At 49.9% G+C, this 15,529-nt stretch overlaps 2 protein-coding genes across 2 annotated transcripts; one reads left to right on the top strand and one right to left on the bottom strand.

Annotated features, from left to right (window-relative positions):
- Positions 1-517: 517 nt before the first annotated feature.
- LOC148593075 (apelin receptor A-like) lies at positions 518-1,555 on the bottom strand. Its single transcript, XM_088532197.1, has one exon. It carries the CDS (start codon positions 1,544-1,546, stop codon positions 518-520), a length of 1,029 nt encoding a protein of 342 aa, XP_088388323.1. The 5' UTR covers positions 1,547-1,555.
- Positions 1,556-2,748: 1,193 nt separating this feature from the next.
- On the top strand, positions 2,749-13,568 carry MAJIN (membrane anchored junction protein). Its single transcript, XM_010222833.2, has 9 exons — positions 2,749-2,849; positions 6,627-6,672; positions 7,017-7,092; positions 8,110-8,235; positions 10,565-10,596; positions 10,909-11,018; positions 12,489-12,543; positions 12,964-13,054; positions 13,417-13,568. The coding sequence occupies exons 1-9, from the start codon at positions 2,749-2,751 to the stop codon at positions 13,566-13,568; spliced, it is 789 nt and encodes a 262-aa protein (XP_010221135.2).
- The last annotated feature ends 1,961 nt before the right edge of the window (positions 13,569-15,529 follow it).

The following is a 15,529-nucleotide window of genomic DNA, read 5'->3' as shown; positions in this document are numbered from 1 at the left end:
TGAGGGGCTCCCGCTGGCGCCTGGCACTGCAGGGGACAGCATGTGACCCTAAGGGATAGGGCAGGGCTCGTGCAGGGGCCGCCTTGGCAGGCTGTGCCCGCAGGGATGCCGAAACCCTGTGGTGGCACCAAGGTGACAGGACCGGAGCGGAGAGGACGCGCTCCCGGCTGCGGTGCTGCGGTGGGGGGGCCGCTGCCATTCCCCGCAGGACCTATCCCGCTCCATGAAAGATCATTTGGGTGGTGACGCCCCGGGGACAGCCGGGGACCCCCCCGCGCCGCCGCTGCGGGCAGCGCAGCCGCCGGCGACTCCGCGCCGCCCCGGCCGCCCCTCGGGGCCAGCGACAGCCCCGCGCCGGGGACGGCAGCGTGGACGCGGCGGGGCCCCGAGCTCGGGCCGGTGCCCGCTCGCGGCAAGGGCGAGCCGGGGTCGCCGCCCGCCCCCTCGGGGCGGAGCCGGACGAAGAACAGAGCAGGCTGCGGGGCGGAAAGGGCGTTTATTTGGGCCGGGGGGACCACTACAGCTTGGTGCCCCCCGAGGGCACCTCGGAGCGCTGTGTGGCGCCGCTGAACGCCGAGGCGGCGGCCGCGGGGCGGCGCGGGCCGCGCAGCCCCAGCAGCAGGCGGCACTGGGCGCGGAAGCGGCCGTCGAGGAAGGCGTAGAGCAGCGGGTTGAGGCAGCTGTTGAGGTAGGCGAGGCAGGTGGCGTAGGGGTGCAGGCGGGAGAGCAGCGCGAGCAGCGCGCACGGCAGCTCCAGCAGCCCCGCGGCCGCCAGCACGAAGAGGCTCTTGAGCAGGTGGAAGGGCAGCCAGCAGCCGGCGAAGACGGCGACGAGCGCGGCGAGCAGGCGCAGGAGGCGGCGGCGCGGGCGCAGGTGGCGGCGCACGGCGGCGCCCACGCAGCAGTAGCAGGCGGCCATGAGCAGCAGCGGCGCGGCGAAGCCGAGCGCCGTGGTGGCCAGGCTGAGCGCGGCCGCGCGCGCCGCGCCGCCGCCGCCCAGCTCCACGTCGCAGAGCGTGCGGTTGCGCGGCCCGCGCCGCGCCTCGCGCAGCAGCAGCGCGGGCAGCGCGGCCGCCGCCGCCGCCGCCCAGAGCGCCGCGAGCGGCCCCAGCGCCCCGGCGGTTGCGGCGCGCGGCGGCGGCGCGGCGCGGGCCACGGCGCGGCAGCGCTCGGCGCTCAGGCCGCCCAGGCAGAAGGCGGAGGCGAACATGTTGAGCAGCACCAGGTAGCTGCTCAGCTTGCAGAGCGCCGCGCCGAAGGGCCAGTGGAAGCGCAGCGCCGTGTACGCGGCCCATAGCGGCAGCGTGGCCACGAAGGCCAGGTCGGCGAGCGCCAGGTTGCCGATGTAGGCGTCGGCCGGGCGGCGCGGGGCGCGCGCGCCGCGCCACAGCGTCAGCAGCACCAGCGCGTTGCCCGAGAGGCCCAGCACGAAGACGAGCATGTAGAGCGCGGGCAACAGCGAGAAGGAGGCCTCCCAGTCCGCCTGCCACTCGCACGCCTCTTCCGTCCCGTTGCCCTCCTCGTAGTAGTAGTCCTCGTACTCCATGGTGCTGCTGCCGCCCTCTCCGCCACGATGTCGCCGTCGCTCCTATAAAGGAGGCGCCGGCGCCGCCTCCGCCGCGACACCCCCCGGAGCGGGGACCGCTCCGCCCCGCACGACCCCGGGCAGCGGCGCCGCCTTCCCCCCCGCACACCGGGGTGCGGCGGCGGCTCTGCCTACCCCGCGGCCCCTGGCCCCGCTGGGGACCGTCGAGGGGCCCTGGGCAACCACAGGGACTGCGAGGGCGCCAGACGGGCACTCGGGGGCCCCCCCGGCTCAGTCCCAGCTTGAGCGAGACCCGCGAGGCCGGTGCCGTGTCCCCCCCGTCCAGCTGCACCACGGGCGGAAGCAGCCGGGATTGTCGTCGGCAGCCGTGGAGCCGGCGGCATCTGCGCCGCGTCCGGAGGTGACTTCCCTGCGCGCCGCACATCAGAGCCCCTCTTTGAGTGCTGCTCGTGCCCCTTCCCATCCCTCCTCCCCGGCGCCCAATAAAACCCTCCTTGTTCGAGAGAGCCCTGCAGAGGACGCTTGGCCCGGGCTGGACCTGGCCTGGCATGCGGCCAGCAGCGCCAGGCCACAAGCGGGGCCACCAGCCTGGGCCGCCGTGGCCCCTGTGCGCTCTGGGGGCCTCCCATCCCCATGGCTTCCTAGGGAGCTGCGGCCTTCCGCACTCGGTGCTTGTGGGGAGAAGGAACAGAAAGGCCGTGAGTGGCCCTGAGGCAGCCAGGGAACTGCTCCCACAGCAATGAGGAATGGGTGCCGGCAGCTCCCCCCGCAGTGTTTCTGCCCCCAAACGCAGCTTTAACCACCCGGCTAGCGGGGCTTTAGCCTGTGGGAGCCCCTGGTGATCCCCGGTCCCGCCGTGAGCAGGGGCTGCCCGCAGGAGCCGCCAGGAGGGCGGGAAGCGGCGGCAGCGCCTGAGGCGGCAGCGCAAGGCCAGGCTGAGCCGGGAGCTGGCGGCCCTGGGGCTCTGCCCGCCCCGCCTGGGCCCTTGCAGCAGGTGTTCAGGGCAACCTGGAGGTATTTTTGGCTGTAAATTTGTCCAGTATCAGTAATTTAAGCTCCAGTTGCCTCCGTGCAGATCCCCTCCTCTGTGACAGTGAGGTGTGACAGGGCGGCCTGTGGCGAAAGGTTTTGGTAGCTCAGCAGTAATCATGGTGATTCTCTCACTTTCCCGGGCAGGTATTCAGGAACATAAACCCACCAGGATGTCCCTGAAGCCGTTCTCGTACCCGCGACCAGAGACGAGGTTCTTCCATGCCGGCTATCTCGTGTATAAATTCAAGATCCGTTATGGCAACCTCAGCAGGTGAGCGCGGCCTGACTGGCCGGGCCACCTGCACCCACAAACAGTGTCACAGCTGCCTTAGGCTGGTTTAGGCTGTTTCAGGCTGTTAGGCTGAGGGTTGTTATAGGCTGTTTAGCTCTCCTGGAGCTTCAAGCTTCTCCTGCAGGCAGAGGGGCTGAGGAGGGCTTCTCTGATGCATGCAAAGGGCTTTTTGGGTGAAACGGTAGCAAATAGGAGGCAGCAGCTGCATGGTGGGGCTCGGGTAGGAAGCTGTGGTTAGCAAAGAGCAGGGTAACTAAACCAGAGGGTGCTGATTTAGTCTGGTTGGGAGGGGAAGATGTAACAGAAGGGAAGAGAATGATCTTTTAGAAGCAAAATAATATTTTCCTAGAGGGTGTGGGTCCTGCTTGTACCTGTCAGCCAGGTGTGCGGAGAAGATGAGCCAGTGCTTTTGTGCATGGGCTCCATCAGCATGGGCTCCATCAGCAAAATCAGCGCATTTTGAATTAGAGAGGATTCCCCAAGTCTGTGAGCTCTGGGAATCAGCTTGGTTGGAGCTGCTTGGACAAAAGGACTCAGAGCTGCTCAGGCTTTAGGATAATAATCAAGTCCAAGGTGGTTGTAGGCTGTGTGTCCTGCCAAGGAGCACCCTGTCGCTCTCAAACTTGGTGCGAAACATCATGCTCTGTCACTGTCCCACACTGGCAAGTAGCGCGAAGGCCCAAGGGCTCTGGGCCATGATCCAGCTCCCTGCACTGGAGTGTGGCACCTTCCCGGGCGTTCGGAGCCTCACAAGCTGCTGAGGTTGAGTGTCTTCCCAGAGGATGGCAAACCCTTGCGGCTGGAGCAGCAATGTCACCCATGGACGGAAGGGAGCAGTGCTGGGCCGCCGCGGTCGACAGCACCGAGAACACGGCAGGGCTGGGGCTCCAGAAGCAGCAATCCGCCCTGTGCCTCCCCACGGAGCAGTTATTAGGGATCCTCTGTGGGCATCGAGCTCTGCGTAGGCTTTGCCAGAGCCCAGGTTCACTGTGGAAGTCGTCTGTTAACTGCAGCAGAATTAAAGAGAACCTGCTACAATTATCACGTCAGTTAGACTGTCTCTGGACCCGAGGCTGCGTTTGATCGCGTGCAGCGTTTGTCTGCTTTTTCCCTTGCAGAAGTAGGAATGCTCTTTGGAAGTTTGCAGCATGATTTTACTTTGGGATGCAGGAAAATTTGATTGCTGCTTTGGCTGCGCCTTCCCAAACTTTGTTGGAATAATCTCCGATCCGGGAGGATTACTGCTTTTCATTGCTGTGTTTTCCTTGTTGTTTTTGGAGAGGAAGACATGTTACCTGCCTTGTGGCACAGCGTAGTGATCAGAGGATCCCCGAGTGTCGCTCTTGTCCATGAATAATCCCTTTCCTCAGTGTCAGCCCCCCGAGAGGCGCTGCCCGCACTGTGTGTAGGGTTTTTCAGAGTGTTTCTGAGCAGCCTGGAAGAGTCTGATCCCGTGATGGGACGCAGAGCATGTCACCGCAATAGGAGCCTGCACATCATCTGGCTGCCAGACAAAGATGGCACCAGTCCTTCTTATTGCGCGTGTCTCTTACCCAGAAGGTAAAATAAGATTTTTGGCAATGGGAAGGTCTCCCTCGTTGTGTTCATTAAGCAATGCAAATTTGTCAGTTGTCTCTTTTTGTGCTGTGGTGTGTGCCAAGCTTGGCCCTGGCATCCAGCCCTTGCACGGGAGCTGAGCATGATGTGCAGGCTGGGGAGGGGGAGTGCTTTCTCTTGGTGACTGGAAAGCTGCTGTTTCTTTGCTTTATTGTTGTCAGCTTCCCTCTCTCCTTTGGGCCATAAAGAACCGATCGTGGAGCGTGATACCTGCAGAGCAAAGGAGCTGTGGGGTATCAGGCTGCTGCTTCTGGGTTTGGCTCTCCCAGCAGCCCGGGGAGGCGGTGGGAAACGCCACCAAGAACCAGCAGATCTAGTTTGAGTTTTGAAGTACAAATTCAATTCAATGAATTCAATGTCAAATTCAATGTCACAGAATCATAGAATGCTTAGGGTTGGAAGAGACCTCTAGAGATCATCTAGTCCAATCCCTCTGCACACACAGGGTCACCTAGAGCACGTGGCACAGGACTGCGTCCAAGCGGGTTTTGAAGATCTCCAGAGAAGGAGACTCCACAACCTCTCTGGGCAGCCTGTTCCAGGGCTCTGGCACCCTCACTGGGAAGAAATTTTTTCCTTAAGTTCCTGTGGAACTTTTGGTGCTTCAGGTGGCCATTACCTCTAGTTCTGTCGCTGGCCACCAGGGAAAAGAGGCCAGCACCATCCTCCTCACTGCTTCCGTTGAGGTACTTCTAGACACTGCTCAGGTCCCCTCTCAGCCTTCTCTTCTCCAGGCTGAACAGGCCCAGCTCCCTCAGCCTCTCCTTGTAGGGCAGATGTTCCAGGCCCCTGATCATTCTTGTAGCCCTGTCATTCTTGTAGTCTCTGGAGTCTGAGAAACAGAGCTGCAGAAGCTGCTGTGAAGAGAGAGGCAGAAGAGTATTATGAAGAATAGGAAGCACTTTCAGTGTCCCGCAATTCTCAGCACTGATGGGGTGGTACCCACCATATCCCAGGATTCTTGTAACTTTGTGCAGGATTTTTCTAACTGTGGTTTGGATTCACACGTTACCTGATTTGCAAGTTTACAACTCGGCAGCTTCAATTTTGTTCTACTAGAATTTTAACGGTAACTTAAGCAATGAAGGCCAGATCTGGATCGTATCGAACATGTCTGAGATAGGTATTTGGTGGCTGGCATTTACCTTGGGCTCTTGGTAATTCATGGTCCCTGCTATGTATGACAGGAATCCGATGGCAGCAGGACCAGCACGGTGTTGTCCCTGCCTCCTCCCAGATGTCCCTTCCCCTTTAAAGAAGTGAGGGGGCATCTCCAGCTTTTCCTCGGGTTAGTCCTGGAAAGGAAATGGAAAAAACCTGTCCTGCTGCAAACCCCAGTGTTTGGGGAAGCGGCTCAAAGCCCCGGCCAGCTGCCAAGCAAAGCCCGGCAGTCTCAGCACCAGAAACCTGCAGTTGTCCCCGGGCCAATCCGGGCCACTTCATTCTCCAGTCTGGCTTCTCTTGTGCGGCCTCAGCTCCTAGTTACACTTCAGCCTGCTTACTTATTTCCCAATAAGTGCTTAGTTATTACCTGTTTATTTCTAAATCACTATTGTGATTGTTTACCTTTTAGTGGACTCTGATTTTTTTATTTTTAGACTTATCTCTCACTGTGTATTTTGTTGCTGGCCAATGCCTAGCAGCCAAAAACTGCTGATAGCTCCAGAGGGGATAGTTAATATCTGGGCAGCAAAGTTCAATGCAGGCAGTTCACAGGGGTGACAAACTGCAGCGCTGTGAAGTCCGGATTCTCTACTGTTCTGCAGAGAAAAGTTCTGCCAGTTGCTTCTTTTAGACCTTTGAATGGAGTGGGATAGCAGTAGACACTGATGCATTAGTTTGGGTCCAGCTTGGCCAAAAGCCATCCGAGTGGTTACTGCAAATTGAAAAGATCACATCTCTCAGGTACTGTATCTACATACACATAAAATACAGAAACTCAAAAGAAACAGTTCTTGCAGAATAATGCACTCGTCTCCAATGTTTAAAAAATCCATCTACGTGCTATTTATTTCATCTGGGTAACAAGAGCACTCCCTGATTTTGACATTTCATTGTTGTGTAAATTCCTGCAGTGGTTGTCGCTCTCCTGCTGCTTGGTTGAGGTAGGACCTCACTCTCTCTCTGCTTGTTCTGCAGTGCTGATGATCCGGACAACGCTGCAAATGCCGCCCAGGAGTTAGAGGTAGGATATGAAGCAGCTCCAGGGGGCCCCAGCTGAATGTGAAGCTGAATAAATCTTGTGTTCTCTTTGAAATGCAGAATTACCCCTGAAAAGGCGAACACTTTCATTTGAAATACTAAAAAAAGAAAGGTCCTAACAAATATAAATTGGCAGAAGTGAAAGATGTGGCGTACTTTAAGGTCATTTGGAAGGAGTGGGGAAAGGAAGGGGAAGACAACGGGCAATTCCTGTGTATCTAGGAGCTACTCCCCACGCAAACTCTAAAGCTACTTTAAAATTAAAGTTACAGAATTGTAGGTGCCTTATTAATATTCTTTCGTCATTTATTTTTTCGGTGTTTGCAGGAAGCAATTCGAGTGATCCTTGGAAATCTTGAGGATTTGCAGCCGTTTTCTACAGACCACTTCACTATCTTTCCCTGTATCCTTTCTTACTCGTAAAATGAAAAAGTCAATGAATTCCGTCATTCCATTGCTTAATTCCATTTTCATATCTGGCAGTGTACAGGTCTTTCACTAGAGTCCACTGTCTTTGAGCTTTACAGTTTACATTAGCTGAGGAGCCACCTCTGCTTGTCTCCGCCAAAGAACTGTTTTAAAAGAGTGTTTTTCAGTGTCCAAAGCAGATTTGGTCAGAGAAAACAAGTCAGAGTATATAGGGAGTGACAGTAAACCCACCTAAAGCAGCAAGAAACAAAACTAGCATGTTGTTTAAAAAGGTTAAGGAATGTTTTATGTTTAATTATAGACTGAACAACTTTGCCCTAGTATAAAAAGTAGTATAGTGTAGCATAAAAATTATATACATAGATGACTGGGAGAAGCGAAAACCACCCTAGAGTGATTTTTACATGGAGAGGTAGTTGAGCTGATCCAGACAAGATCTTGAACACCCAGAGCCCCTGAGCAGTTACTTGTCCCGGTCACATCTCTGATGTAGTCGCTAGGGTCTAGAAATAGAAGCGAAACAAATCTCTTCGATTGGCCTTATCTTGCTTGCAGTACCTTGCTCCTCTGGGACCACTGCTCAGATTTTTTCCTTCCTCCCTCAACTTTCACCTAGCTGTAGCTCTGTGAAAGCTTTGTGCCATGTGGGTACGGAGATTTTTCTCTAAGGAATGCCAGGAAAGTTTTATTGGTAGAACTGGAAGAGCCCAGCGTGTTGTTGCCAGAGGGAGGATGTCTTGGCTAGAGCCCAATAAGGATAAGGGAAATAAAACACATCTTTAACGTAGGCTATGGGTGCCATTGGAATGAACTTGGTTTTTCTAGTGTTCCTAGTGTTTTTCACACAGCTAATGCGCACGGAGTGTGTTTAGTCCCTTGCACAGGCATTTAGCATGGTGCAGTTTGTGAAGCCTTGCAGGGAGGCAGCCCTAGGCCTCCCGGGCCTTTGAGACGTTCGCACTGCCTCTTTGAGCCTTGACATCGCGCTCAGATTTAAGCAGGTGGGAGCAAGTGTCAAAAATGATGTTCAGATATGGGGATTTGTGTCTCACGCCTTATCCCTACATTTGCACTATATATCTAGAAGATAATTCATTTCAGCAGAACATAGCTCTTGGTAAGTCTGCATCATCATTTCTGGATAAATCCTGAGAACAAACTAGTGTTTTCCAGCATGGTGCCATTATTGTTCGTGGAGAAGAAAACAGTTTTCTGCTCTGAGGTGAGTTTTGTCACTGAATTCATTTTGCTGCTGCTTTCAGCTACAACCCTGCACGTATCCACGTTTTCCAGCCCCTTTCTAGGCACCTGACCAGGAAGTCCTCTAAGAGCAGCAGCATCTGCAAGAAGACAGATGCTCTGCAGCTCTTGCCTGTGGCAGGCTCCAGTATAAACACTTTTGTCTTCACTAATGGTTTCCACTTCAGCCCTTTTGTCAGACAAGAAGGCTTAGGAAGCTGCCTCTCACTTTCACCTTCCCATAATAGCACTGCTCCAGTTACTGCTGCAGGTTTTTTTTTTTTTTTTTTTTTCTTTCCCCCCTCCTCTCTGCCATCACTGCCTGATTTTTAGAAAAAGTATCTTTGCTACCCTGGGACTTGCAGATGACGAGAGGCTAAACCGGTGAATTTCCATGAATTTCCATCTTACTCCCAGTAGGGTTTGGAACATACTTAAAAAGCCCTGGGAGGCTGAAGGTCCTTTTCTGAAGAAGGAACTGTAAAGAACAGCCACAGTGTTGAAGGAAAGCTCTGGTCTTTCCCATCCCTAAAAGCCAGGAACCACCTGCTCTGTCTCCGGTTCTCTGGAAGCACCGACTCCAGGGAATAATTCCGAAGCCCCAGGAAGATCCTTTGTGGCTCAGCCTGGGGAGCCTGGGCAGCGGAGTGCAGAGCACAGCCTCCTGCTCCTCACACCTTTTCCAGGGTGGCTCCCTGCCTTCCTGAGGCAGTTCCTAAGAGAGAGCTGCTCTGTGCTGTTCTTCCATGGAGCTCTGAAGCTGCTTCAGAAACGTCCCTGCCCGTTTTGCATCATGTACGATGAGTTTTAGGATGGATTGTGTAAACGAATCCGCAGTTTACTTTACACCTGCTGCTAGATCCCCAAATCTTACCTGCTCTTACCTAGGAGCAGGAGTGAGTGAGGATTCAGCTTCCTCTTCCAAGCAACCATCTTGAATTCCCAGCCTATTCCCACGTGCCATGGGTCTGAAGGGGAGCATAGCAGTGTGTTCTGCATCGCTTTTCCAAAATTTTCCATTTACCTTTTCAACCCCTGCTGAGCATTCGGCTGCTATTTGAAGCCTGTGTGAAGCAGCATCCAGTGATTCCAACTTCCATCCCTTACTGCGGCAGCTGGGCTAGAGCCCAGGTGTGCTTAGGTAAAGCTCATTTTTGTCCTTGCTTCTGCTTTGCTACCTGTTTGTTGGCATTGAACTTCACCTGTCATTTCATCACACTCTTTTTTTTTCTATTTTTGTAATGAAAAAATGCCATTTTTTTCTAAGTAATGATGATAATAATGTCTTTTGTGTAAGCAGCAACTGTCACTCCAGTCATATCTCATTTCCAAAGTCTGCTCTGAATTTACAGTGGAGATCTCTGCAGGATCCACAGCCGACCTCCTCTGCCATGGAAACTCGGTGTTTATTGTTACCATTTCCTGTTTTAACTGATTATTGATCCCTGAGGAAATCTTTGCTTTATGACCACTTAATAGATATTGTAGTCTTTTTTCCTCTATAAAATGTAATTCCTTACCAGTAATTTGTCTCATCCATTTGCTTGTGTTGTGGCATCTCCTATTGCACATACCATGTGTTGATGTAAAAACTTCTAAACGTGGAGAATCACTCACTTCCCTGAGACCTTGGTAGGATATTTGATCGCCCTCCCCAGCTATTTACACGATATTTCTATTCCAAAATTAGGTCAAAATGCTTGCTGTTCACAAGGCCTTTTCTTCTGGAAAAATACCTACCTGCCACATGCACCTGAGTTTAGGTGCTCCATATTCTACAGACACGGTGCTTTTGACTTGTCCTTACACCTTCCATCTGGTGCCTAAAAGACAGACTGTTGCTTGCAGTTCTTCAGTGCCTTTTCTCTTCCAAAATATCCACCAATTTGGTATCCTGGGATACATTACTGTATCCTTTAATATAACCTTCATCTCCTTCAAGAAAAGCCAAAGTTGCCATTCCATCCACATGTTTTCACAGGTGAGAATTCTAATTTTGAAATAATTATATTTCCTGATTTTTGTTTTAATTTGGACTTGCCATATGCAAACTCAGCATTGCTTCTAAATATAAAAAAAATCTAAATTTTATATTCTGAAACTGAGGCAAAGCATTAAAATATATGTTGTTAGAGAAAATCTGTTGAAAATATTCACCAAGTTTATAATTTACATTAACATTTTTAAATTTTACTTTGTAATTACAGGTAAAGAAGCACAAAGGGGAAGTTCCAAGCTTGTAAGTTGAGTATTTTTAAAGTTAAGTTTTTAAGCACGGTATGATGTAAAGTGATACTATTTGGTTAGTGATGCTATGCAGTTATCACTTTTGAGCAAAATTCTCTGGATGGCCTCTCAGTGCTTATCTTCTGTTTGAATAAAGAATCTACTATTTCATACGTTCATCTTTTGATTTTATTTCCCATTATATAGACATCAATACTTTTGCTAAATACTAATGTGCATTAACTCTGGAGTTTGTTATAAAATAGAAAACTTCTCAGAAGTCCCAAGCTAATGTTATCGGTAACAGGTCTGCAATGTTTTGAAGGTCAAGGGAAGAAATGAAAGAGCACAAAGTACTGAGACAGTAGGATCAGTGAAGAGGAGAAGAGTGGAAGATGAAGCAGAGCCTTCGTGGGCAGCGGCGGATACGGACAGGTCAGGATATTGCCCCAGGACATGTGTCACTCCAGTATCTCATGAAGCTTCCCCATATGTCATTACTGGGTAGTTCTTTGCCCCACTCTCCCTTCTTCTCCAGACAGAATTCAAGCAGTATCACCCATGTTTGGAGAAAAGTTATTGCATACTTCCAGGTTGCTGTGCCGTAATATAGAGGATATAAGTGTCCTGTTCAGCTCCTTGTGCTAATAGTACAGAGAGGGTCACAGGGAGGCTTGCAGAGATTTGTTTCATGCAGTCCTTCCTCAAGTACTGCATTTCTCCAAACTGCATCCAGTTTTCAGGCTAAAGTGTAGACACCAGGACTAGGGGCTCTGCTCCCTTATTGGTCTCCCAGTTCCTCTGCAAAGAGAAGTACCACAGAATTTGGACCTTGTTACCTGAATAAATGCACAGTTCTCTATGTAGACTAAGGGTATTTCTCACAGAAGCCACAACTTCCCCAGGTTTGGACTTAGCTAAATGTTTGGAAAGAAAAAATGATGACTTGGTTCATGTTTTGTGGGTGAAAATACATGTGATTAAAAAAAAATAGAAAAATAAACGATTTCTAACGTGAGGACCAACAGAGTAGTTCAGACCAATGGTCCATCTAGCCCAGTCTCCTGCTCTAGCACTTCTTCTTTTACCTGTAGGAAGAGGTGAAAAACAGGACAAATATTTATGAGCTCCCAGGCACTCTTCCAACATCTAATTACTTTCAGCTTAGAGGATTTGCTAAGGTTAATGTGGTTTGTCCAGTGAATAACCCTCCCAGCATCTCTTTTCCTATGTGCGTTTGTCCAGCCTCCTTCGGCAGCCGTGTACCTTTTTTACAGCTTTTTAAAAGACCTTTGAACTTTTTTGGGTCACCTTCTGTTGGAATGAAAAATCTTCTTTCTTCATTTTGAGTCTACTTGCTGTTAACTTAATCAAATGGGTTTATCTGGTTCTTGCGCTGGGAAAGGGAGTGACTGCTCAGTGTCTCTCTGCTCTCTCCTTGACACTTGGATTTTTTTAAGCATCTCATATTCCTGCTAGTGTAATATATGTTTTTCCTGGTTGTCTATTTTTATTTTACTGCTTTTTCTCTCAGGTCTTGTAGGGTCCTTCTGTAGTTCTTTGCTATCTACCTCCTCTTTATGTGAATAACTTTGTAGCATTTTGCAAGCTTTCTCAACACGCTTCTCATCCCTTTTTCAATGTCAATTAATATTTTTGTTCCCTCTAACTGCTTGCATGTTTTAGTGAAAGAGCAGAAATCTAACATCTGATGTAAGTACATTTTTTAATGAAAATTTGAAATAAGAGTCACGAATATATATTAGGGGTGTATATCTTATTGCCTAGAGGTCCTAAAAATCTTTAAGTGTTTGTGGTAGTTGTTTAAGTATTGCTTCCTTGTGTTTTTTTTTTTTTTTTTTTTTTTTTGTAGACTCAGTTCTCATTTATCTGACTTCTTTTTAGAACAGGGGCTGGGTGTGTTCACAGCACGAACAAAGCAAAGCTTGGATCTGAAGTGGTAAGTTACAGAAGATTCAACAGCATTTGTTTAGTTCTAGATCCTTAACGTCTGCTGGCAGGTAGCAGGACATGGGGAATGTGTGAGGATCTTTTTTGTGTGTCACGAGGATGCACTGGAAGTTGTTGTAATGACACGGTGCTAAGGCACTTACCCAGGGAGCAGGGGACCTTGGAGGTGTCTGAATGAATGAAGGGCCAGGCTACGTGTTTTGCCACTTACAAAGTGCGTCAGGAGAAGCGGAGCAGAGTTGGAAATATATTGCTGAGGAAAGTCCTGATAGTCGCAGTCAAAAAATCACGGCATGGGAGAGTATGACTTGCATTTTAGTTCTTTAAGCAAGCAAGCAAACAAAAATCTTTTGCCAAATACAATTTGACCTTATGTAACACTTTTTTTTTTCTTTGTTTTTCCTTTCAGAGCTACTGCAAAGGAACTGAGAGTGAGTATAGCCCAGCATCTCCTACCATAGGCTGTAACCGTAAGAATGCCCATAAGGAAATCGCGGATTGTTTCTCACCAACTATGTTTGAATTGGTCACATTAAATTGAAAGCAGCAAGGATCACACTGGGACTGCTGCACGTCAGAGCAGGAATCTCAACCCAGTAATGCAGTAACCACCATGACTTGGGCTGAGAACCTCGTTCAGCATCACAGTTCTCCACCCGCATTGCTAGGCTGAGAACCCATGCTGCATGCTAGGTGGGAGTTCCAGTCACAACCCGTATCCGTCACGATTCCCTTAAAAGTGGCCAGGCCTTGTGCCAGTCTGAGCTCGCCCACGTCGCCCGCTCTTGGGCTCTGTCACTGGGTGGCCATGGGGTGTGCAGGGAGGGAGCTGGTATCTTAGTTTTGCTGCTCTTCCTTACAGGGTTCCCCATGGAATGCAACACAGAAAGAAAGGCAGAAACCAGTCCGGCTGCAGGTGAAATGCAGCCACCGCAGCAAAGCGACCAAGTCGGAAACGAGGCAGATCCCGAATCGAAAGGCAGAAGTTTCTCCGGGTTCTGCAGAAGGTGCTAACGCTGCGGCCGTGGGCAGCACTGGCTTTCTCTTGGCTAGGGCTGAGAACTGCTTGTGTCACCTTCTTTCTTATTTACCAAATTTTGAAGGAAAACTCTTCCTGTGGTTTGTTCACCCACTCCTGGGCAGAGCAGACATCCTTAAGCAAACGTCAAATGAGCAAGTTTGGGTGCAAGTGAGACCCTTCAGCTGCGGTAGCAGGGAATGTCCTGGGTGCTGATTCGCTCTCCTGAGAAGCCCCTTGACCTGGCAGGACCGTGTCTGGTTGTGGTTCTGGTCAGTTCAGGTGGTTTTACAAGGTGATTACCTTGAAGAGTTGATAGGGCTTTTGCTAAATGTTAACAAAACATTCACCGATGTCCTTTCTTCTTGCAGTAAGAGGCCCATTCCTAATAAATGTGCCATTCTCGGTGGTTTTTGGGGAAAAAAACACTTTAGGGCTGAGGTCCTCACATCCATATGGGTTGTATCACGTGAGTGCTGTCAGCATTAGGAGGCTTGAACACAGAAGCACCTCCCTGCTGACAAGTTCCTCAAACCATGTCCCTAGAGTGTCCCTAACTGCGCACTCTGCAGCCTGCCAGCCACGTCCTTTGGCAGGAGGAGCTGGGAGTAGCCTCCTGGGAGGTTATTTAGTCCCTGCAGGGTGGCATTTTGCCTTATAGCCTTAACACCCTCCAAGCCTTCTTGCCACTTGAGATGTTTGTGCAGTTTATGTTGCAACAAATTACAGAGAAGGGCAAGCTGAGCAGAAGCGTCCTGCCACTGCACAGGCCGTTCTTACCATCGGCACCGTTGCTCTTACCAAGCTGGGGCAGCCTCAGACACACGTTTCAATAGGAGTTTGCCCAAATACTTTAGATCTCCTGATTCCTGGGACATCCCAGCGCTCGTCTCCTGCCTCACCTCTGCAGTCGGCCAGTCTGAGCTACTTGTAGCTGATGCCACATAAATATTTAAGGACACTTCCCCCCCCCCCAAGTCCTTTTGTTATTAAATTCATAGATGATCCCCATTCAGATTTGCAATTAGCCCATTCTGACCCCAGCTTGCCGTGGCCTTAGCAATATCTATTTCCATCTTATCCTGAGGAATGAATTTGGGCTGACCAGGATGAACAACTACAGTGACTGGTGGATGAGTCGCAGTTTGGTTTTATTAAGAAATAAATATTCATATTGGCTGTATTGTATGCCAATATTAAGGCTATGCCGTTGTAGCTTGAGTTAGTCTTTATGTTACCTCTCTTCATTTTTTTTCTATCTTATGCTATGCCAGGAACAGTGTCATTGAGGGAGGCAAAAATAACATTGCTTTTAAGCTTCTCAGAAAAAAATATTTTGTGTGTAATGTGCTCTTCTGGTTTTGTTTCCACAGAATATTCTTCTCTCCGTTGCAGCGTTTTTTTGGTGGAAATAAGTGACCGTCAAAGTATTAATTGTGGTGCAGAGGTAACCTTGTAGTGTGGATGTCAGTTCTTGTTTCTTTGTTGTCCCTGTTCTTCTTCTGTAATTCATCTTTTCGCGTTGTTTGTCTCAACTATTAAATGCAATGTTACTTGGTTTTGGAAAAAAAAAAGAGTAAAAAATGTTGCATTTTTGTTCTTTAAATGTGATAAATAGAATTTACATGTTAAAAACATTATATGAGGTTCTGATAAAACAAACATCAACTCAGAAGCATGTGTTCTTTTTTCCTTATTCTTATGCAGTCTGAAATTACTCTTTCCATCCAAGAAGAAGTAATTTTTTTTTGGAATTAGATGTATTTCTATGCTATGCCTCGCAGAAGTGAAGAAGTTGAATATATTTTGCATTATATTCTTGCATTGCTTCAGTTATTGATACCTACACAACAGCCTAAGGTATTGTTATACCTGATCATTATGTTTGCAATTAAAAACGAGACCAGTGTGTTTGCATTTAGAGCAAACCTCCTTCTCCAGGCCCCTCCTGACAGGA

The sequence above is a fragment of the Tinamus guttatus genome, unplaced genomic scaffold (genome assembly GCF_059628265.1).
Source record: "Tinamus guttatus ecotype Peru unplaced genomic scaffold, ASM5962826v1 Tinamus_guttatus_pri_ptg000459l, whole genome shotgun sequence".
NCBI classification, from domain to species: domain Eukaryota; kingdom Metazoa; phylum Chordata; class Aves; order Tinamiformes; family Tinamidae; genus Tinamus; species Tinamus guttatus.
The sequence above is the reverse complement of the archived record's forward strand: the minus strand, read 5'-3'. Positions and strand labels throughout refer to the sequence as shown.